Raw genomic sequence first — 24589 nt, 5'->3', positions numbered from 1 at the left:
TAATTAATGGTCATTATCTTATATTTCCTTTAAACTAGACTGCACTTAAAACTGCAACACTGTATCTGTTTAACCGCAAGTTATATGTATCCAGGACGGCAGCAGAGTATGCATGGCCGCGAGGCAGGCGATCGAACGTTTTACTCCAATGTTAATGATAATAATACATATCAGTTTTATATACATTGTACTGTAGAGAAAAAGACTGAAAAATAGTTGGTCAAGCAACTAATCGAATTCAGTTTTCATTTGTTTTAATTCACCATCACATCCATTAATCAATACGAGACGCTGATGAGAAGTCACAGGTTGAAGTTTTCGTCTTTTCGGCAAAGGTGTATTGCTTGTATCTAAGTTTTTTTCAACGAAACTAACATTATGATGGAAAATTTTATCAGTCGCACAATGTGTACAGGATATCGCGATCTAGTGATGAAAGCCATAATGAGCTGACAGCTGGCCTTTTGATATTTTATTGTTGTACTGTTCTATACAATGTATATGCAAATCAAAACTTTGTTTTTAAGCGGGTATAGTTTTAACCATTGACGCTGATTTAACTCTTTGCAAAAGTCCGAAAGCTGTGGGGGAAAATGACACAGACGTCTGAATGATACATATCGAACATTGTAAAATGAAACGAAAACGATGTTTGGTGTGGGATATAAAAAACATTTTTGCACATCACAGAACACTAAAATATCAAATGCAAACGGATGTTTTGAGTAAGTTTTGTCATAAGCTGGACGCGATCACATGTACAGTATTTACATTTTGATCACAGACTATCTGTGATTTGTCAAGTCGTCCACAACATTGCCGAGTAGTGCCGATTGGTACGCTTCCACGGCCGTATAACACCAATAAACAGTTTCTTATAATTGTCTGTGATAATACATAGTCTAGCTGCGAGACATTCGGGCATTCCTCTTACTTCCGATACGACAAGCGTCTCGTATCGGAAGAAAGCCCGAGGGCCTAGCAGCAATAGACTAACGGTGAAAAGAGAACAACTCCACACTCAGAGACATTCGACAATGGTGGCACGTACGTATACGTAACGAATACGTAAAATATACAGTGTGCAAAACAAGTCTGGAAGCTGGAACAAAAGACTTAAGTGTACGCTTAGTCTACGGAACTGTAGATTTCGGCAGACTTAATGTCTAGTATACTGTTCGTATACTTCAGTACACGAAGCGCATACGTGAGATCTGCAGATACAGTAAATTTACGTAGATTCATGTCTATTCAACTTTTTGCCCAGTGTGGAGTGCCATCATGGTACATGTCAGACTAAAGTCACATTGCAACTGCAGTACCCTTCCATCATGATCCATGTGTGACAAAAACTCGCCGATACAATTGTGGCAGCCTCGTTGAGACTCGTTGCTGTAAGTTCAAGATATGCCATGATTTCACAGGGTTTTCTAGTTCATTTACAACTTTATACAATCCTGTGCCATACTGTGGTCAGTTAAAAATCAATTATTTTGTGTAAAGCTCCAACATTGATTTTCTTTTCTTAGAATCTTTACATCTTAGCCAGGTCTACAGCCTAGCCTACCCAGTAGCTCATTCTTCATGCATACAGAGTATACAGAGCCCGTATTGCACACAACTGGACTGGTGTTCTTGCATTTTATTCCTCTAAATTATTGAGTGAAAAGCCTTCTCTTCTTGTCTTCTCATCTAAAACTCTGTATTACCCGGTGAGGGTATTGTTTATAATATCAATGTAACACTGTGGGGCGCTGTTTACAAGGGCTAAATACTACCTATGAGGGCGCTGTTTACAATGCTGTCTACCACCTGTGAGGGTACTGTTAACCCTCTACCTAGTACTGAGACAATGTAGATCAAAAATGTTGTAGACATGGAATAAAGATAACACATTGCTGTGCATACATAGTCTATAAGGTACAGGGCGCCCTCATACATCAGTTAACCCCTTTCGCAGTCAGTGAGGGGTGGAGCGATATGACATATCTTAACAGTTATGTTATGGGTGAAATTATATACTAGTACTTATTGTTATACTTTTAACTATTTGTAGTTGGCACCGTTGGCCAACAGAAACAGAAATAATATAAACATATTCAACTATTATCTGACATGCAATGATAAGCATACCATAATATTTCTATTCATCATACATTGTTTGATATTGAGTCTGAAGTTCTGCAGTGCAATTTTCACGTAATGCTGGCAAATATTGCCACAAGTTGATACGACCACTTTTATATGGCATAATGTTTGCTGAATTATTAAAATTATTCAATGATTGCAATTTCTCACTTCAACGGGTCAGTTATTCTCCAACAATTAAATCTCCAATTTCCATAGTAACTTGATGTACACAAATAGTACTTAAGTTAAAATGTACGTATATAGTTTAAATTCTGTAATGACGTACCAAATTTAGCCTTCGTACAACTTTTACCAAGGACGTCAACAAAGTCAATTTCTCGAATTCCCTGATAAATTTTCCACCGGTTCTGACTTCTGATGACTTGGGCTTTGAAATCTAAAACTAGAAGTTCTACTGCTGGAAAGAGCATCAGTTCTACTGCTGATATCATCAAGTCCGTCCAAAGCACTCGCATTTTCCAGTAGCAGCTTGGCATCATTCTCAAGCTTTCCCACATCACATGCATCTTCTCCTTGCACACGTGCGCCTAGAGGATCAAAATATTTATTGGTATCACTGGCTGAATTCTGCAATTGGTTTTCTGTACTGTCTTCATCAGTATCCGGCGGCGACTGGGTGAAAATTTTTCTGGGTGACTCTTTAAAAGTTCTTTCAACAGTTTTTGTTGCATTTGGTATAGAGGTTTTCCTCCTAGCTGATCCTTCTGTGGCACAAGATAAGTGTTCTGTGCTTCCCCGTTCTTCCAATTCTTCCCCCGAATCAGACACAAAGTCTGACATTCTAGCATCAACTACATCCATGTTAATGGGTTCCTCTTCCATCATTATTGCCTCTCTACCGACTTCATCACTGTCCAACACTCTCTGATAATTCATGTCGACAACACCAGCGAGTTCTCGCACTCTTTCGCTTCTTGACGTGGGTGGCGAAAGAACAGTTCCTAGATGTTCTTCTGGTCCAGAATACCCCGTTGCTGTATACTCGGGTGGTGGCGAGTCCGCAGAATCTGTGTAGTCTTTCCGTCTTCTGAGAGGAGATGCCCTTGGACTTGACCTGGGGCTAGCATGAGGACTCGCCCTGGGGCTTGCATGGGGACTCGGTCTAGGACTTCCCCTTGGACTCCCCACAATGGTTCTGGGTGGAAGGGGTGGCTGAAAATTTGCTGCCTGTGGAAGTTGTGTATTATTTGGATAATGTGATGTTGTCTTGGCTACTCCTTGCGACTTCTCTGCATATACTGTCATCTGATTCAGAGTCTCGCTGTCAACAAACAACAACAACAATAAACAACATCAATCAACAAGGTCTGTGCTAGGAAGGTAAACATCAACACAAAATTACACATCAAGAACATTCATACTAAACAAGACATAAGGAGTCTATGTTTTGGTACCAAAAGCTTCACTGTCACAATTTTTGCTTAACAGTCATTATTCCAGCTAAAAAATTAGCTGATTCAACACACTAAAGTAAAAGATAACGGCAGCATAATAACACTGGGGGGCAAAATGTCAGGGTTTTCATGCTTTGCATGAGAGATAACTACAACACACTTAGAATGTACATCTACAGATAATGTTAGACACATACAAAGTGGATGAAAGGGAAGATTTGATAGCAAATATGTAGTACATCATACTCCTTTTCTTACTAAGCATGCTGTTATTTCCTACAACTTAAAGGCAAGTTCTCCACAATCCTGTTTAGTGTTACTATTGAAAATTATTTCAACTGACTGAATACACTACCATACAAAATATCATGGTCATTGTCAAACATGAAATGTAAACAACATTGTAATTCTTGTTTGAAATTTGTGTCTCCATTTGCTTTACTGTAGTAGTCAAGTTTTCAATCATCTCTCTCCACCGTATAGTCAAAGGCTTTTCTTTAGCATGACATTCTGTTCTTACCACCAACAGTGGTAGTTAAATGAGCATTGATATAAACGTGATGACATTAGCATCCTCACTTGATTTTCTTTCAAACTTTAGTTTGTAGTAAACTGAACAAAGTAACTGACAGGTGGTTGTGATTGTGTGATGGATTACTACTGACATGTGCTGTTCACCCTTTCTCAAACAGGAGATTTAGCTAGATTTTCAGGAGAATTTATTCATTTGACCAGACAGTGGAGAGAGAGATCGTCGTAGACCAACCCACATATATTGTTTCTAGACTAGGTTTACAGGGGTATCACCTTTTCTATGGTTAATATTTCAATGACTTTCAACTCAGAAACTGATGGAGAACCAAACCCTTGCACAAATTACATGAAAGATAACAGTGAGGATAAACTACACAGTGCATCAAATCCATAATACAACACTGGTAATTCAGCCTTCGGTTTATCAAGATAGATGCCAACTAAATCTATTGTTCTTCAATGTGGTAGATTACACAAGTGAGTGATAGCAGATCCTCTGTTGTGCAATTGCAATCACCCTGTGATCAACATAGTGTAAACATTGAAGTCGCAAAACAGCACTGCAAGTTTATGTAACTCTAAATAAACTAGTTTCCAGAGAAGCCTCCCTACTGAAACTATAATTAAACCAACATCCATTCAATAGCTTATCACTGTTGTATCAACATGTTGCGACAATAATCTTAGAAAACCGAAGGCTCAACTACCAGTGTAATACTAGGGACAAATCATACAAAACAGAGCACACTACTTGAGACCACACATTGCTTTACAGGATGTCACAAAATTTGGAAAATTGAGTTTTTTGTCACCTTCCCTTTCATCCTTTGGCTAGCCAGTATAAAATAACGACTGAAGAAAAGTACAGAGGATGTGAGAAGATTTGACAACTTATCTATGTAGTATGTTTAATATGACATGTTACTTAAACACACTCATTGATGATATTTTTATTACAGAATCTTGAGCAAGTGTGTTCTCTGTGACACTTTGATAAATCTCAAACTAACACAAACTTTTGAGTTTTTTTCCTATGCCAAAACTGTGTGTGTAGATTCTCAAACAGCCTTCCCTCAGTAGAACATATCAAACCTGGTGAGTTTAATTTTGTTGAGACCATCTAGTTTTTATTTGTTTTTACATCACTTGACATAATTTTCACCCGAGATCTGAAAAACATGTAACTTCTTTTCTCATACTTGTTCAACTTCAAACAGTTGATAACGTATCATCTTACACTACAATCTTTCCTTTCTTTGCTTCCATTCATTTTTTTTTCTCTAAATCATTGACAGCACCCGGCCTTGGTATGATTTATCACGGAATGTCACAGAGAACATGAAGTTTGGAACAAAGAATTTTTAGAGCAGTGACAATGGGTGGTCTATGACACAAATCTGCATACTTTCACTCTATAACTAGTCCACAAAAGATATATGCACAATGAGGCGGAAGCTTGTGGGTGAAGTATTAAAGCTACCTAAACACCCCCTCCCCAACCACCCAAAACCCTACCACCAACTACTATGGCCTAAACAAAATTACGTGGTTCCAATTATGCTCAATTTTTGAATATGTAGGTAGATTTTTTTGTTGTTGATTTTTTTTCCATATGTGTGAGTGTCTAGTTCAAGTAGTTATGTTTTCTGTTGTTTTCCATATAGTCTCTGTGTTATTGAATTCTGGGAATCAGATGTACAGCCATTATAGATCGGAAGTTTCATATTGCCTTTGAAAGTTGATTTCAGTTTCAGCATACACTATTTATTGCGAGACTTCACAATTTTCGTTATTTTTTTCTCGAATATGTAAAAAAAAAAGTTTATCATCGGCAGTGAAAAACTAGGTGAGGTTAGCTAACTGGAACCAAACAATTCTTTTTTAGGCCTAATATCAGTTTTATAAAAATATAAAACACCTTTTGAATACATTTTACTGATAATGTGATATCTTTTCAAAGTACAAAAATACAGCCAAATTTAAAGAATAGGTTGTAAATCCATACTACAACAGCTACAAATATCTGCAATGTGGCTCTTACAGATTAAGCACATGAAAATCACAGAATCTATCTTGAACGTTCCTTCACAGTTTTCATTTTAAAATCTTGCAAAATAACACACGCTTCAAGTTCAAGACAAAAATATTACTGTTTTGAATGCATGTTGTAAATTGAGATACAAGGTTACATTCAATGTACCCACAAGCCACCTTGTTGTTATAGAAATCATAAACAATTTAGTGAATTGCTCCAATCAATATGAACATCAAGTACATTGACAAAGCCATTTCCTTAATACATAGTGTAACAAGTACTGGGCACATGCACACAGCTTAAACTAAGGTTATTACATGCCTCAGTTTCATGTGACTAGAATTATACATTACTACACTTCACTGACAAACCACATTTCACATTAATAACACTGCTTGCACATGGAGTATAAATCATATGATGTAACAATATTTCACTGAGATCAGCCAATAGCTTAGAAGGTAACATACAGTCATTGGTGGCTCTCTGATGATCTATGTTACAAGCACCGCCAGTGGCTGTATGTCAGTTCATCAAGAGATATTTGTCACTACACGAGATATCAATAAATATGTCCGAATGACTGTGACACAAATTACCCATCTAAGGCTGAACTTACAAATATTTTGGAAACTTGTTTATTATGCACATACCATACAAAATGTACAGAATATACAAATCACATGAAGGAAAGAAGCAAACATCTTGAATATTTACGAAGCTACTTACAACTTGACTCCCCATCTTAGTTCCAACAAGGTCTTCAAGTTGGGTAATGTCACCCTCAAATCAGTAGTTGGAAGCCCACAATAAAATCTCAGCTGGGCTACATTTTTATTCAACAAATATACGGCATAGTTGAACTGAAATCTCTCCTTGCCTTTGGAATATAATGGAAAACTGCAAAAAAGATCACAGAATATGTAAGCTTTATATCTACAGCACATAACTGTCAAATTAAGTTTTGACAGGAGTACACAAAATGAATGAATGTTCACTTTCTTAAACCAGTGTTATTTATTATGTCTCTCTGTTTGTTGAGTTGATACAAATTATATTGATGCCGCCATAGTCCAGGGCATAGAATTCTCCCTGAACAACGTATCTGGGGCACAAAACCCCCTTTATAATTTTCCCAACCCCACACAGCCACAATCTGTAAGGTATGTCGTGACTGGGTGCCCTCACACATTGGTCATTCTATATCTACAGATTAACGCAGCCATAAAACATATCATTGTAAGGGTTAACACACTTACTCTTGATCATGTTTCTGTAATTTTTTAGTGATGTGATCCTGTATAATAATAGATCGAGAACTCCCATGATACAACATTGGCAATCAATGTTTCAGCTTATGCTAAGATAGACACAAAGTGAAACTATTGTTGTGGCATGTTGATATGAGCTATTGAATATGGGTAAATCACAGCCGATAGCTAGTTTTCCTCAAGTGACCACCCACACTATCTTGATTACAGGGTGATTATATCCACACAACACAGGCACCGCTATCACTAACTTGTGTAATCTAGCACACCAAACGACAATAGTTTCACTTTGTGTCTATCTTTGTATTAAAGTCAAAACCTTGACTCCCACTGTAGTGCATAGGATAACGTAACACACTTACTCTCGATCCCGTTCTTGTAATTTGTCAGTGATATGATCTCGTATAATAGATCTGGAACCCCTGTGATACATTGGATAACGTAATGGTAGCTGCAGAAATTGAGCCATTTTAATCATCAAATGACACGTGTATCCTAAAGCTGTTGCTATGGTAGTATCATCTGTACCTGTAAAGGAAGATATAGAGGAAGGCACTGTAAGGTTGTATTATTCAATGTCTCTGAACAGTAATGAACATAATAACTTGGCATTGGTATCTATGTTAAGAATTAAATTTTCATATCTAAAAGTTAACTTTTTACAAAGTTTGAGTGTCTATTTTTTTACTTTGCTCTTAAGTTTTAAATTTTACCTGCATTTTGCTCCTAAGTTTGAGTTTTACCTGAATTTTGCTCCTAAAATTTAGAAGTTAGGGGCAAAGTGATCCTATAAAATATTGCACAAACTGAGTTAACTTGCTAGGCTGCTTTTATTAAACTCCACTTACCTGAGTATTCCTCTGCATTGGGAAGTTTAACTCCACAAATAAGATGTGTATTATTTGGTAATTCTACAATGGGATATATAAATGACAGTTCACTAACTAACTGTCGTCTTCTCATTGTCAGTTGTGATGCCAACTGAATCACCCACTCCCTACAAAATCAAAAAAAAAGAAAATATCTGAGAAATGTATCCACACTGTTTGCTAAGGTTGGAGAATCCTGTAGAGAAAGGTGAAATTTGGTGAGAGTCCCCCACTCTTCTTAGCCTGATAGAATGATATGTTCCACCCTATTGATAGAAAATCAACATAACAATACATTCTGTTGTCAGGATAATTAGCCCTGACTCTACCATTATTTTCAGGGGAGAACAATAGCATACTCCTTACCTCTTTTCGACATGATGTCGCTTGTCTTCTTGCATCTTCTCTCTATCTTTACGTAACTTTTCTCTTTTAATAATCACATCTCGAGCTAAAAACAAACATACCAGTTTAATTCCACGATATTTTTTAATCACATATCAAGCTTAAAACAAAAATAGTAGTTTAAGGGTTACTTCTGCTTCCAACTTTCATAAATTTTGTCAGAGTCTTTGCCACACTGACAACATCATCGACATGTATGTGTTGAACTTCCTTCTGTCCCACTAAATTCATTCGTTAACCTACAATTAATAAATTGATACTCTTGTGTTTTCTGGCAAAATGTTTCGTAACCCCAATAATAGAGAGGGTAACACTGGAAAAACTTAGCAGTTTTTCTGCCTTGCACCATAAATTTAGTGAAAACACCAGAAACAAAATCTCAGGGCTTTGATAATATTTCATTTACATATTGCTCCTTATCAAGACCACATATTGTGTTACCAATGACGATATTGATCTGCCAATGTGTAGGAACCGTTTTACTGCTGACAATGTTTAGTATTCATTTTGGGAATAACTTCATAAAATAACTGTAAAGACATTACCTTTTGAGTCTATTTTCTGTGATTCTCTATACTGCGATTCTCTCTGTCTGTGTAGTTGAGTTCGTTGTCTTTTTATCTCTTCGTGCATTAAATGAGTTCTCAGTCTTAATGTCTCTCTTTCTGCAAGCTGTGAAAATTATCAAATGAAAGATGGCAGAAGTACAACAAAATGAAATAACAGTTCAACCAAAGTTTTTTCTGAATCTCATTTATTTTCCTTGTGGAGTTTTAGTCCCTTTTCATGCTCTGAACTTAAGTGATACTTCGATTGTCAGAATGTATATATCTCTTATTCTGTTTTAAGATGCTTTTTTTCCTGTGGGCTAAGGGTAGATTGGGCGTGATTGTCTTTACTGTGTGGTTATATAAAATGTAAAGTGATTGAATGATTGATGATTGACTGATAAGCTGATTGATTGACTGACTGCTTGATTGATTGATTAGTTAGTTGGTTGGTTGATTGATTGATTGATTGATTGACAGATTGATTTTGATTGACTGAATACTTGACTGACCAACTGACTGACTAATTGACTGACTGACTGACAGACTAACTCACTGAATGACTGATCAATTGATAGGTTGATTAGTTAATTGATTGGCAAATTGAATGGTTGGTTAGTTGGTTGGTTGGTTAATTGATTGATCGGTTGAATAGTAAGTAAGTAATTTCTATTATAGTGACATGAGGTAATAAAATAGCTCCCAGCCCATCGGACTTATAAGTCACCTTGAACAAAAGAAGGATACATTGACAATAGAGAGGTTAGTTAAATTGGTTGGTGAACTGATTGATTGCTCGATTGATAGGTTGATTAGTTATTTAGTTGGTTAATTGATTGGCAAATTAATTGATTGATTGGTTGTTTGATTGATTAGTTGTTTGATTGATTGATTGATTGATTGATTGATTGATTAATTGATTGAAATCAATACCAACAGTTTAGTTGGTGATCCATACAGAAAAAAAGAAACATTTTGACTTACCAATTTTGTTTTGTCTCTTGAAAGTTTGAGTTGCGTCTCGATAGCACTTCTAACTTTGCAGACAGTAACTTCTGTCTGTTTTATTGCACGTTGGTTTGTATAGATTCTGTACACAAAAAAACAACATGTAATACAAAAAATCATTTGAAGCCAAACACAAAAATACATGGAATTTTTCACTTGAATAATAAAGCCTTGGGCTTGGCTAAAAGGTTTATATATGTTGCTCATTGTTGAATCTTTGGATGCCAAAGCGTACATCAAAATGTTCTTCAAATTCATTTGCTTCAATCATACAAACAACTGGCATATCGGAGAATATATTGTTCATGGTTCCATGGAATCAACAACACAGTAAAATTAACCACTACAAGGGCCATAGTAGATCCATGGATCAAAACATCATATTGGTTTCTAAATTACTATTCCAATGAAAGTAACGATATTTTACTGTTCAACTGGTATACAATTAATAAACCCTACCCCTGGTTCAGTCCATCTCAAACAATGGAATGACAGAAATAGTTGCAACCATCACAGTAATGGGTAAGGATGGGAAGGGGTGTCATATTTCTTACCTGCTAAGTGAGGAAAGTGTACAAGACTGCTTAACTGCATTGGTTTCCATGCTAAGGATGGGATGGGGGGGATGACAATCGAATGACAGAAATAGTTGCAACCATCACAGTAATAGGTAAAGATGGGAAGGGGTGTCATATTTCTTACCTGGTAAGTGAAGAAAGTGTATAAGACTGTTTGACTGCACTGTTATCAACTTCTAATGTACTCTGATAGATAGCACTCCTATCATTTTTCAATACCTATCATAAAAAAAAGAAGAAAAAGTCCAGTTTATCCAAATGAAAACAGATAGTTAAGATATATACAATTTATGCAAATGTGAAACTGTATTTCCTTATTAGGTCAAAGGGCGAAGGTTACTTCTGTTCGAAGTGTGGCCTTCAAAGGCAAGGATACAATATGTTAATTATTTTATCTTATATTGTATATTTTATATCAACACAATCTTAAGAGCTGAAGACATTGTACTGATTTAGAAACACAAAACACTTGGAAATGTGAATAAGCAACCGTAAATGACAGAGCAACGGCTCTAAAAATGTCAATAGTTTATGAAACGGAAAAAAAACAAGGAAATATAAGTTATATAACTACAGCACATGATGCTTCATGTACATATATTAGGTACCATTTGACGTGTTACTGTGATGCAATAACACGGAGCATCACAGTAATTCTTCAATGAATGATTAGCCCTTTGTAGTGGAGGAGGGCCCACAGTACAAGGATATTCTAGTACAATTATGCGATAGCTATCAGTACATACAAAACAACTCATAGCAATGCTCCCATGGACTGGTGAGAGAGTCAATCAACAACCATACCTTTGTTAATTCAGGAGCTCCATAGAAACCTTCAAACATTCCAAATATAAGAGAATTGGGAGGATACCTCTTCCCGTCTTTGTAAATCTGCAATGAGAACAGACATTATGTAATATAACCTTTTCATTTTTTTAATACACTTGCAACAAAATGTATGATTTTTTTAGTTTCGGTTTTGATAACATGTTGCTGTTTTTGTCTGCTGAGTATAACTATGGTATGCAGTGTAAAACCTTTGGATGACTAGTTCTTTCACTGTTGATAATCACTTATTTTGACCCCTAGTCTGTCATGAATGACCTTCAACATGCACTAAAATCACAACCTTTATACAAAGTCAAGTCTACAAAAAAGGTGTTCACAACTAAATGATGAGTTTAAAGAAAAGAAAAAAGCCTAAATTTGAATTCATCTGAAACAAACCAATGCAACAGCATAAATGATAGTATCATTTTCAAACACAGTACTTTTAATATCCTTAAATATACCAGGCACAAGCTAAGTTGAACAAAAACATGGAATATATACTCTGGTCGTGCTACATCACAACAGCACACGTCTATGTCACATCAACCTGTGCCTATGTCACTGGTTTTGCTGATTTCAGAATATGAATCAAAACGCTCAAAATTACCATTACTTTCCCTAAATTTTTCTTTGATATTACTGGTGCTGGTATAATTATGTTATTCTCCAATATTTTTCTTCATTCAGCCAGAAAATACTTGTGACCTAAGGGTTGTCACTACCGAGTCACTACAAAGCCCCCTTAGGTCACTCGTATTTTCCTTGGCTAAATGAAGAAAAATATTGGGGAATAACATCTAGGTACTCATGACATTATACATGTAGAAGTAAACTTACTTTTTCTCCTAGGTATTTCAAGCCACTAAGGTTAACCTTCCATTCAAATATAAGTTTAAAATCTTCACCATGTCCACCTAGTACCCTGATATAACAATCTATGGTATTATAGTTAAAGTCAAATCAGGCAAGAATGACACGTTTGGATGATTATAAAGGCCCACATCAGATTAGGATTAACATTTTGGTGAAAAAAAGTCTGATAAAGCTGTAGAAAAAAGTTAGTTCAGAGAAGTACAGGACAATGGAATGATCCTATGGAACACATACCGGAATGGTGTACGGTAACTTATAATATAACACTAGTATAGGGACTTGGGAATAAATCATGAGATCTTTACAGAAACAGTATCAGTAAGTCCTCTTTCTCCTGAGGGGGTATTTGTTTGTACATAACTGAGTACATGTTGGGAGAAAGAGAATTTTAAACCATACAGACTCATATCTAAGGTATAAGACAATTTATAATAATCAGAATGTTTATTTATTTATAGTTCTTTAAGCATCTAAGTGATTATCTCCCAAGAAGTCCAGAGAAGGGTGTCCATCATGGGTTCAGTGTTATAAAGAAGGAAACCTGAGTACCTGGGCAAAACCTGCATTGCTTGGCAGAGTCACTCTTGTTACTTACAGTGAGGCAAATTAATCAAACCAAGACTAAGGCTTGAATCCCGGCCGCAATGGTAAGAGTAGTTTGTAAAATACGATATTCATATGATTGTACCATGCCATCACTGTAATGGTTTAGAAGTCCGATAGACCTGAACAATACGCAGTTGTAAAACTTAAAAGGCAAATGGTTAATTTTAAACCACACAGCCACTGACAACCAAATTAGTGTTTATAATATAATTTCAAAGGATACTCGGCAATGCTGTGTCTACACTCAGATCAGATTTGCCTAGATCAAAACTTCTCCATGTCGGATTCTGCCAATTGAAACAAATATGGTAAAGTGGTAAATATTATGGTCTATCTAATATCTGAGTGCAGTTGGGTAACAAGAATATGAAATACATCATATAAAAATTGAAATAGCTAAATTACATAAACAAAACACATGGTTATTAGAAACATCAACGGTGAACACAAATCAAACATGTAAGAATCTGGCAACACTTACCAAAGAATTCTGTATCTTTTCACTTGTGAAAAATGCTGTGGAGAATAATGGAAACAATAACTTTTAATACATTTAACGTTATATCAAAGGTTGACTTGGAGCAACGAATCCATTCTCCTTATTCAAATTCATATAATTCATACAGTGGACTACGTAACGTGGTTCAAAAAATCACATTTTTTTTTACCGAAATCACATGACAAAATCACTTTCATTTGAACAAGTATTCATGTATACATCTTGTGAAATGTCTCCATCAAATACCAAAGCAATTGATCTGGTGGTCTTTGGTTTTGTCATTCACACACACTCCTAACAAAGACGATTTCCAAAAAGTTATATCACGATTTCTGTTAAATATACACATATAGTTAATTAAAATGGAAATCTATAATCATTTTTGTCCAATCATCAACTGTCATAGATCTTGACGGTGCTGAGCAGCCATATTGTCCTTACAATATTACATGGCAATATAATACCCCCTGACTCTCGCTAAGTGGGTGTGGCCCAAACGAGGGGAGTCTGGGTAACCAAGACTACATTCCACATGAAATAATGTCATATATTCAAATTGATTACCTTTGCTGTTTTGGCTGACATGCATTGTAAAGTAGGTTTCCATCAGTTGATCTTTTTCTCCCTTGCTTCTTTCCACTGTGATGTTACGTGCTGACAGACTACGCAGGTGTCTCAGTCTCCGCTAATTCACACACAAACAAAAAGAAATAAAACAAAACACAATTTACGATCTTCACTAACTTACAGCTCAAACTACCAGTTGGCAAACAGTTTGATCAGTTGCTCTCACAGTTATATATGTGACAGTGTTCTCACCCTTTTCCGTTCAACTTCTGAACTTTATCTATGATGAATTTGTTACGGTAGTAAGTTGAAAAAATGTGCTCATTTATTTGGGGTGACTGGTAAGTTGGTAAAGTTTACTCTACCTATGGTAATTTTCAATACGCGTGTTACCAACCTAAATCATGATATGGTGAACTGAGAACAATGTACCTGAATACACCATACCATTTTATACTGCATGTGGCGGGGTGGGGGAGGGGTGGGGTTGGAGAGTGTATCAGAAATCAGAGTTTCTGTATTTCGGGGTCAAATAAAGATTTAGAATACCATATAGTTCACATATTTGACATAACAATGATATGGTCATGGTAGCATGGGTCTGGCTCCCACTGAAGCTTATACAGGGAGAACATAACGCCAAGCTAGCTATCTCATAGTCATACTCGATTCATATCACTCATGTACTCACAAATTACACTTCCACTTTCACACTTTAGAATTAAGCATATTAAGAAATGTAATGTCTAACAGTGCATATGTTTAATTGACAATGCGTATAGAAATGGTTACTAGTGTATTCACGAGTCAAAAGTACGTAACTTCCCTACGGCTACACCGACTGTTTCGACACTGCAAAATGTCACTCTGAGAGTGACCAACAACCATCATTACCATGTCGTCGAGTCGAGATTGAGAACACGGAACAGTCCTCAACCAGCGCCAAATTCATTTCGTTTGGTTTTCATTCAAAAGCATACACACAGTTATATTCAGCAAATTATGCAATACCCTATTGTCGACTTGGGTTTTGCCGACAAAGCCCAATGAATCACAACAAAAACATTGGCAAGGTCAGAACGGGGTCAAAGAATCTGCCCACCGTATCTATCAAGCGGATAAGCAACACCTCTCATTTCAGTCACTCAAAACATTTGAAGGAGAAATGCTTACCTGTTGCGTAATCAAATCAACATGCATCATTCGCGCAGGGTTGTCAGTAGACGACATTTTTGCGTGTTGTTTTCTACATTGTCATTCACTGCAGCTTCATCGGTATTTTCTAAATTTCCAACGTTGTTCCAACTCGTCCGCGGGTGCAATCAGCCATTTTGACCACTTCAGATGTATGACGCATGCGCAAAACTTAACTCTTTCAGTCTTTAAAAAAATATTTTTTTATTAAGTACTTAAAAATCTAGTTGGAAAACTATTTAAGTTCTTATTGAATAAAACCTACTTTGAAATTAAAGATTACCTCAATATTATTCATCTACATTATCTAAATATCTAGGAAGTCAACATATACAACTGTATACACAACAGCATATATTATATTATCGTTCGAGGTGACACAGCGGAAGTTGAAATTGACCGCAGTCACCTGACTTTTACTCCACAGCACGATCTCCGACAACAGGAAAGGGAAAGTCGGTGAAAACCAGTGTTACATCCACTTTCTACCCATATACATAGTTTCAGAATGGTAAGTATTGCTGGCTTTTAGCATTCTGAGCCAATAGTTAGGTATATATATTTATATATCAACTCCTATCCAAAAATGTTCACGGTGACCATTTCGAGAGTATATTGTCTGATGTGTCATTGACGTTGCGGGTTGTGACGTTTTAAAATGAGTTATAATGTATTATCGGTATTGTTTTTCAAATCTAATGAAATAGAAGGTAATACATGTACTATATTTTAGGCCCAAATGTTACTTTTCATGTTGATTGAATCGCATGTATTGATATTATTCTCGAAATATGAACGAGTCGAGGCCTTGCTATAGTAGTAACAGTAAAAAAAAACTAATTTGCAAAATTGTCAAGTCGTCAACATTTACTATTTTACATATCATTTATGCATTTGTTAGTTATTGTGTTCTTGAAAATTACAACAGAAGATGGCCAAAGGAAACAGTGCATGTTTTATCCTGATGCGAATTTGTCTAATTTTTTAAGTCAAATAAATAATAGTACTTGTTTTTTTTAGGTGAAAATTTACTACAGACTTACTCAAATATGCAAGAGTAAATGAAGTATTTTTGAGCCTCTGAAAAAATGAACAATATAATCCACATGCTTTTGTCTGTTCAGTATAACTGGACAGTAATTAACAGTGAACAGTGCCTTTGTTCAGTTTAATCTGAAAACGTCTCAAACTTGTAAATTCTCTGTCATGAATAGTTGCTTTTATAAACAAAGTGCTATATTCTCAACTGTAGTTTCAAATACATCTATTTCTGTTCTGCCAGATACTATGCAAAACACCAGTCACGTGCCAGTGTGTGGAACTGACATGTTATTTCATTTAGCCAAGAATCATGTATATATGTACTTAAATTCACTATTAGCTGTTCTTTTACCACATACAGACTAGTCCAGTTACACAGAGTTTAGAAAGGATACCAGACCAACTTGGTTATTTGGTTATCAATGAAGAGGGCGCTGTCATGGCAGTAAGTCAAGCAACTGGAAACATTTATGCAGTGTTTGTCAAATGTAATGTAGTATTTTTTGCTAAGGGTGTAGCAGGGTTCCCCAGCCATTTTCCCAGAGTTCACAAACAGAGTACTGGTAAACTATGGGAAACTATACCATTTTACCCATGTTCCCCTTCTTTTACCAGGGTAACACAATCCTTAGGAAAAACACTGTATTTACATACTAGTAGTTGCCAAGAGACTTGGTTATCTGACATGACATCCTGGCTTATCAGTTGAATGGCATTGTCAAGCCAGATAGATAGCCAAGTCTCTGTGGTAGAAGTAGACTGACAGAGTCATCATTGCTCATGTAGCCACTCGCTAACCACTCAGTTATTCTGGTTACATAAACAGGAACATCAACAGATCTTTCAGTTAGGGATAGAAGTAACATTGTAAGATGCTGAACACAAATAAAGGAAGAAAAGTCAAACCAATTCCTTTTTTTCACATGATTAATTTTCACTTCGCAACTCAGAATTCAGAAATGAATGCTTACATTATAAATACTTTATGAAAGTCTGTCATTTGTCGTATGTTTCAGTCTTCTGGGGAGTTGGAGAATGATGAAAAAACAGCAGAGATTATAATGAGAATGGTTAATATGGCCAGTAGAGTACAACTCACACCAGAAAGAAGTGAACCTTTTAAACGGTTATCAGGTATGTTTAAGAATATTTAAGATTCACATCCAAGAAATATTTTGACTCTGTTAGTAGAAATTTCATAACTAAATCAGGGCTCGAAATTAACAGTAGTCCCATGCCCACAGACTACCAATTCTTCTCATGGGGGCTACCATAATTTCCAGCTGGTAGCCCACTCAGGCTACCACTGATTATTTGATGAAGATGGAAGATTTATGGACATGAATGTATTATGATAACACTGTATTTTTTCAATAGAGGAAATCTGTTTTCAGTTCAGGAATATGGAACTACAGGTCACACTACTTGAGCTATCAATATTCTGAAATTGGTAGTCTACTCGGACTACCAAAGAAAAAAGTCAATTTCTAGCCCTGTACATGTTTAGTATAGTTTACTCAGCTAGCATTACACAAGACAAAAATACCATATTCTGGTTTCAGGCTATTTTGTTTAAGAAAAATATGACACGAGGGTGCCTCAGATAGAGAAATGAGTTGTAAACTTTTATTATGATCACCATAGTTACTCATAGCACACAAGCAAAACATCTGAAACAACTTTGCGAGTTCTAAAAATGTAAATGGTCGAAAAAGAAATAAGCCAATGTCTTCACTCTTTGTTTTTGTGGCCAGGTCAAGAATACCATACACTTTTAATAATGATTGAAAATAGTTCCTTTCCTCAGAGGCTACGGCACTCAACTATTCTGGCCTCCACTTCCAAATCAAAACCTGCGTTCAAACAGCACTACTTTCATCATTCTTATTACTGGACTGTGATGTTTTGTTTTATCTGTGACATTTTGACAAGTACAACACAATCACAGAAATTTTGTAGAAGTACAAAAAGTTACAGTTGTTCACTTGTTTTCGTCACAAGTTTGTGTATAAAATTCAGAACAAAATTTGCTGTCGATATTCTCTTATTAATACTAACATGGGTTTTTTTTCTTTGTCTTTCTTTTCCAGTTGTATTTGACAGTTATATGTACGTGGTTACCATAGCAAATCATAAAGTCTACGTTTGCAAGAGGAAATATAATCCATCAGAACCTATGAATGTTTAGCTAGGCAAGAAGGGGAGGGAGGAGGGGGGGGGGTTATATTTACACTGTTTACTGTCAGTTCCATAAACACTTGTATGTATTATTTTGCCAAGCAGGCTAATACTGACATCGTTGAATGTCAGTAAGAATTAATTCTCTTTCTACCGGGAGATTTGTTTGTACACAAAAAAACTACAATTTGGGAACACAAGATTACATGTAATAAGGAAACAAGTTATAAAAAAAACTGCACCACCGTGACTCAGTCTTAGATTTCTTTCCTGTTTCCCATTACTGGGACAAGCCATTAGCCAAGCAAGTGGACTTGTTATCAAAGAGTACCAATATTTACACATGTGATGATGGGCTCTTACATAACACAAGTAAACAGCTGTAAAACCTCTATTCGGCCGTCTGCATGGACTGCAATTGAGGCAAACCTTATCTCCGTCTTATATCAGTTGTTATCAATTTATTAGGCTATTATAAGTAACGCTACAAACAGCTTTAGAGATGCAAACAACTTTTATGACACCCGTTTTCGCCAGGCAAGCCCGCGGGTTTGTTGCACTTGGACCGCTAATGGTTTGTGACTGTCATGCATATGTGATAGGTGGAAGATGTTCACTTTTGTTCAATGTTTGTTCTTGCTTGTTGTAAGTAAACTGACAGACTATTAGACAATTTTATTTGCTTTGCTTTTGAGCAACAGATTTCGATATCTGGTTCATGCCAGCAGTTACTATGGAAACATACCAGTAGTTACAACTGTTAAGCATCTTTGAAAAACTCCCAAGTATTTTATTTTACATTATTTTCTTGGTGGCATTGTAACATTTGTACCAGTACTGCCAGGTTTTTTTTGGTTTTTTTTGTAAAGAAAGTAAAAGTATCAAACATTTCAACTTGTCTAGTATATGTGTCATCCACCAGTATTATTTGTGTTCATGCTAAAGAGAAGAACATCTGTAATATAATGTTCACTCATTGCATATGATATACAAATCAATTTCATGTTAAATAGGCAAACTCTGTCGTATCCCTTACTGAATTCTTACCTTTCGTTCCCCATTTTTGGTACAAATATGTACATATTGTATAATTAGTCAACTGTTCCACATTCTTATAGCTTGAATTGTTTATGGCACTGAATGGCTGACATCGGTAGCTCTCATCGTATTTCAGCTTGTCCTGCTAACCTTAGCAAGTTGATAATTACAGTTTGAAAATTGAGGCAGTTAGCCACATCCCGGAACAACCGTTAGCATAATACCTCCACAGCTGATGATTACATAATTTTGAAAATTAAACAGCCTGACATTATGACATATGTAGTCACTCTGCAATAGAACTACTCAGCTAGCTCTGGAGGTATTCTGCTAAACAGTTTCTCTCTTTTCTTTAAGGGAGGGGGGGGGGAGGTGGTTATGACAATTAAACTACCTTGTTAGTTTAATAAGAATAATGACCATGTGGTAGTGATAAGAAGATTGAATTAGTGGTCTTGGCAAATCTTCAGTTTGCCATGTAACAAAAAAATGAGAGATGACTTACTAGTGACAATACAACATACTGTTATCATACTGTTGTAAAACTGAATGTGTGTATGTGTGTGTGTGTGTTATAAAGTGTGTCTGTCTGTCAGAGTTTGATGTGTACACGAAATAATATATATGCACACATTTATATCATGTGAAATTATAGTGTATTTAGCCTGTTTTCAGTGCACTTATTCTGATACTCCGTTATCGCATGTCTGCCAGTAAAGGGGGTATTCTGCTAACAGCTTTTGGGGTGTGGCTATCTGAAAGAGTGTTCAAACCATCACTAACTTAATCAGCCTTGTTCACTCGATAGATGGCGCTCTTTAAAGAGTTTACAACAATTCAGAGTCTGCAAAAATTGTTAAAAGTAGCACGCACAAGACATTTTGCCATTTATTGAAATTATTCGTTAAAAACTTTGTCTTTTAACTTTGACACGACAATACAAATGGGATTACAAATCTTTAAAAAATGTTGGAGATACAAAAGCTATTGAGCTATTGTATTAAAAGTTGGAATACGCTAAATTGAAAGACTAATGGCGATATTTATATGTGTAAATTTGATTAAAGCAAATTTGAAAAAATTAAGTTTTGAGGCTTGCGTCATATTTGTTTCTTTTGCCCAATTCGGTTAAAATGGTTGAACTTATTATTTTACCTGTGTTATTTTCACAATGCTATACTCATGAAGACGACTTGTGGGTTAGTTTGTTGTTAAATTCATCTGTGTAATTAACTGTTCAGTAACGGTTAATTTTACCAATATTTCTGTGATAAAAATTCAATCCTTAAACAAGTAGTTCTACTTGATTCAGAAGTTAAAAAAAGTCTCAAATTGAAGAAAATACGTCTTTAAGTCCTTTTACATGAAAAGTCTTATTTCAAAACAGGAGGTAACACAGAATTTGGGTTTGCATGCTTGTCAGTCAGGAGGGATTTTATTTTTTCAATGTTAATATATAAACTAATTCTTAATTCTCTTATAAATGTCTTGACAATGGAGATACTGCTTTGTTTACCACACGTCCTTTTAGTGAAGTATACTCAGTTGAAATCTGTAAAATGTCATCTTCTGTTATGTTCAGTTACTTTAATAGACAAAGGCACCCCACCTACATCAAGATGGCAAGTCAGGTGTTGTATAAAATATAAAAAGTTGTTATTCTTCATTCGTGTAAACTGAAAAAAAAGGCAAAAGAAAAAAGTCGTTATTAATCAAATTAATAAGCATGTGAAATGTTTATTGTATATACAATAATAAACTTTTTATAAGTAAACTTTTTTTCCTTTTTTTTAATTTTTTTTTAAGCTTTTGCCATTTATTGAGTTACAAACACGGACTTGGCCATAGATTTTTTTATTTTTTTTTCACCAAAAAGGATTACAGAACTTAGACTGGGAAAGTGTACATGACAAAAATATAATTTAGTATTGCATGGTCACCCTCCCTGGTGAGGGCCATGGAAATAGTTCAGTGGAACTAGTCTTAATCCAATGGCCCAGACACACAACATATAAACTACAAAACAGAAAATAAAATAAAACAAAAACATCTGAAAACAAATTTTCTGTAAGAAGATGCTCTTTCACTCCGCTATTTGAAGTGTGAACCTTTGACCGATAAAAAGTTCAGAAACAAAAAAAATAACGCTACAATTATTGCAGCTATCTGTGCTTACTTGTGGCGAGAACTGTTACAGTTATGACAGCAATGCCCACTGATATCATAGCAAACAATACCCATTTATCATTTCGATCCATACTGCTCCAGCCATACTTTCCTTTTGGTGAATATCTCCTGTCGTCTGGATGGTCAGTCCATTGGTTTATAGGTTGGTACAATCTGTCAGCAGGAGTGGCAGTGCGTTCCTCAAGGTTATCCTGTAAAACCGTTTACAGTAAGAATTACAACCCGTTTCAAGTTACTGTTCACCTACTCGCTTTGCTACAATCACACATAAATCAATAAGAAATGGCATGTTCTACACTAAGATAACAAGATCGCCATTTTCTTACGTCATGTTGCTTATAAACCTTTTAGTTGTGCTGCAAACAGATGCAGACACGCTGTTCCAAATCCATGTCAATAACAATACAAAGGCTGGTCACGGTAGACTCTTCTCTTTATGTCATAGTTCACTTCACTTAATGAAATGGGGCTCAGTGGTATGGTAAAAGTCTTTATCCGTCTCGTCAATGGGTCTTAAAACATGAACAGGGCGCTAAAAGTCGACACCAAATGTACATAAATTCGCCAACTTAATATCGCCTATCATAAGCACACAACATGGAACAGGAGTGTTACCAAAGCAGCCAGGGACGTCATGACCATATATGATCCAGCATTCTAGTAACTGTATAAGCTACTAGGCGTGACAAGAAAGGTGTTTACTGTCTTCAAATTCCCGGGGTTATATACACTTAAAAAGAGGAGCTGGTGAAAATACCTACCTTCATTGAAACTTACCTCAGTTGAACTCATATTTGTGTTTTGTTTTGCTTTGTTTTGAGTTGTTTTCACGGCCCCTTGTTTCTATACTGATTCACATTCACTTGTAGCCTTCCTGGCTGTAATTTCTCTGTCTCTATTTAGAACTAGTTGTGTCTTTTCAAAGGCGCCGGGGTCATCTCAATACTGACAATGGTTACTCCCAAGTACACATGACACGTATTAGCATATCAAAACACTGAACATATTACAGCGAGTACCACTGAACTTACAGTAAAGCACTCTCCCTATGTGCTACACCGATTTATAGCATTCATATCAAGTGTAAAAGTATACTGTTTCAATTGGTTTATTTACAAGCATAAGGTGTGGCCTTTCTAATGTGGTCAATTAGCAAATGAAACAGTATACTTTACACTTGATATGACTGCTATAAACGATTGTGGTACATACAGTAAACGCTTTACTTTGGTGTTATGGGTTGTACTTGATATGGATGCTATAAACGATTGTGGTGCATACAGTAAACGCTTTACTTTGGTGTTATGGGTTGTACGTGCATGTTATCTAACCTCGGTTTCAATGTATCATTAAACTATTTTCTTGTGACAGAGATTTGAAAAACAGAGCTATCAAAAAGATAAAGGTTAAATATAGAAAAACCAATCATTGTCTATTTCAATACGCCTTTCCAATCATCAAATCACTAGTAACACAAGTTTAACACATTTATACCTACCAAGATCAAATATACTTTTTTTCAATGTGTAGCCCTGGTATCATTTATTGAAGGAACATGACCATAAAGAATATCAATAGGTCCTTTACTGAAAGAAATTAAACGCCTCCTAACCCCCAACAACACAGACACACAGACACAGACAGACAGACAGACACACAGATAGACAGACACACAGACACACACACACACACACACACACACACACACACTCACACACACCATATCCATCTATTTATGTGTCTTTCGTTCATCTCTCTCTCTCCCTCATAGTATATTTTCAACTTTAAATTTGTAAGAAACTAAAATCGAAAAGAATTCCACAAAAGTACAGATTTATTCCCAATACAGTTCTAATAGGAGATATTACAATAATTGTTAAAGTAACCAACACATGCCACGACGCCATTTTTAATCTTCTGACATCGACTGTGACACGAAAATACATAATTATAACTGATGGCGTATCTCAAATAATATTTCGGAGAAACAAAAACTTTATTTCGAATGTTAAAAAGATGGAGAATGCTGAAGACTAATTCGTAACACTATTAAAAGTTAGTGAAAAAGGGAAAACTTTGAAGATACATTGCATAAATTTTGTTCACTTTAAAGGCAAAATTGTTTTATTTTCCCACATTTCAACTTTTAAAATGGTCGAAAACGAATGATGAATGGACCTGACAATAAAACAAAAGAACATCGCATAGCTTAGCTTGCTATTTTTTGAGATGCGTTATCAGTCATACATGTATACATTATTGTGGACTTAAACACAAATTCTGAAAGAGTGAAGATAATTCAACGGATACCCAAATGTTACAATGGTGACCATCTAACTTGATAAAATGTAGGATGTATTAAGATGTCAAATATCTAAAAAATGATTAAATAACATCGTGACGTTGTCTGTGTGTGTGTGTGTGTGTGTGTGTGTGTGTGTGTGTGTGTGTGTGTGTGTGTGTGTGTGTGTGTGAAGTGAACAACCTCGAGCTCAATGTCAGTAAGACTAAGGAAGTAATCATTGATTTTAGATTATTGAGTGACCTTCGTAGTCCAATTAATATCAATGGTGCAGATGTAGAAATTGTAAGCACTTTTAAGTTCTTAGGTATTCAGATATCCCATGTTTTGTCATGGCGCGAAAATACAACATCTCTTGTCAAAAAAGCACAGCAGCGTCTTTATTTTCTAAGACGCCTGAAAAAATTTGGCATGTGTCAAGACATTTTAGTCAATTTCTATCGTTCGAACATTGAAAGCATTTTAACGTATTCTATCGTC

The 24589-nt window shown here is 35.7% G+C and overlaps 2 protein-coding genes and 1 long non-coding RNA gene across 4 annotated transcripts; 1 reads left to right on the top strand and 2 right to left on the bottom strand.

The window, feature by feature from the left end:
* Nucleotides 1-1476: 1476 nt before the first annotated feature.
* Nucleotides 1477-15501, bottom strand: LOC144442299 (UV radiation resistance-associated protein-like). The gene is made up of 14 exons (XM_078131609.1): nt 15343-15501; nt 14167-14287; nt 13585-13619; nt 13327-13390; nt 12462-12559; nt 11598-11684; nt 10918-11012; nt 10192-10297; nt 9205-9331; nt 8621-8705; nt 8234-8382; nt 7748-7913; nt 6844-7014; nt 1477-3412 (listed from the first exon to the last, which is right to left on the bottom strand). The coding sequence occupies exons 1-14, from the start codon at nt 15397-15399 to the stop codon at nt 2461-2463; spliced, it is 2313 nt and encodes a 770-aa protein (XP_077987735.1). The 5' UTR covers nt 15400-15501; the 3' UTR covers nt 1477-2460.
* A 234-nt stretch (nt 15502-15735) lies between these two features.
* On the top strand, nt 15736-20672 carry LOC144442204 (ragulator complex protein LAMTOR4-like). The gene is made up of 4 exons (XM_078131486.1): nt 15736-15874; nt 16766-16849; nt 17421-17538; nt 18495-20672. The coding sequence occupies exons 1-4, from the start codon at nt 15872-15874 to the stop codon at nt 18590-18592; spliced, it is 303 nt and encodes a 100-aa protein (XP_077987612.1). The 5' UTR covers nt 15736-15871; the 3' UTR covers nt 18593-20672.
* LOC144442206 (uncharacterized) lies at nt 20513-22720 on the bottom strand. 2 transcript variants are annotated; one of them, XR_013481611.1, is made up of 3 exons: nt 22585-22720; nt 21797-21998; nt 20513-21296 (listed from the first exon to the last, which is right to left on the bottom strand). It is a non-coding gene; the product is annotated as an uncharacterized LOC144442206 (long non-coding RNA). The 2 variants fall into 2 exon arrangements; XR_013481612.1 differs by having other exon boundaries at nt 22569-22690.
* Between the last annotated feature and the right edge of the window lie 1869 nt (nt 22721-24589).

This window comes from Glandiceps talaboti, chromosome 11, assembly GCF_964340395.1.
Source record: "Glandiceps talaboti chromosome 11, keGlaTala1.1, whole genome shotgun sequence".
NCBI classification, from domain to species: Eukaryota; Metazoa; Hemichordata; class Enteropneusta; family Spengelidae; genus Glandiceps; species Glandiceps talaboti.
This window is presented reverse-complemented; position numbering and strand designations above follow the sequence as displayed.

Bases quoted from the DNA above. Each gene is read 5' to 3' on its own strand.
- LOC144442299 (XM_078131609.1), bottom strand. From the start codon at position 15,399: ATGTCGTCTACTGACAACCCTGCGCGAATGATGCATGTTGATTTGATT. The intron at 8,706-9,204 runs GTAATGTCTTTA...GTTTGTTTTTAG, and splicing joins ACAGAAAATAGACTCAAAAG to CTCGAGATGTGATTATTAAA. The intron at 7,015-7,747 runs GTAAGTGTGTTA...TCTTTTTTGCAG, and splicing joins TTACAAGAACGGGATCGAGA to TTTTCCATTATATTCCAAAG.
- LOC144442204 (XM_078131486.1), top strand. The intron at 16,850-17,420 runs GTAAGTCAAGCA...CGTATGTTTCAG, and splicing joins AAGAGGGCGCTGTCATGGCA to TCTTCTGGGGAGTTGGAGAA. The intron at 17,539-18,494 runs GTATGTTTAAGA...TTTCTTTTCCAG, and splicing joins ACCTTTTAAACGGTTATCAG to TTGTATTTGACAGTTATATG.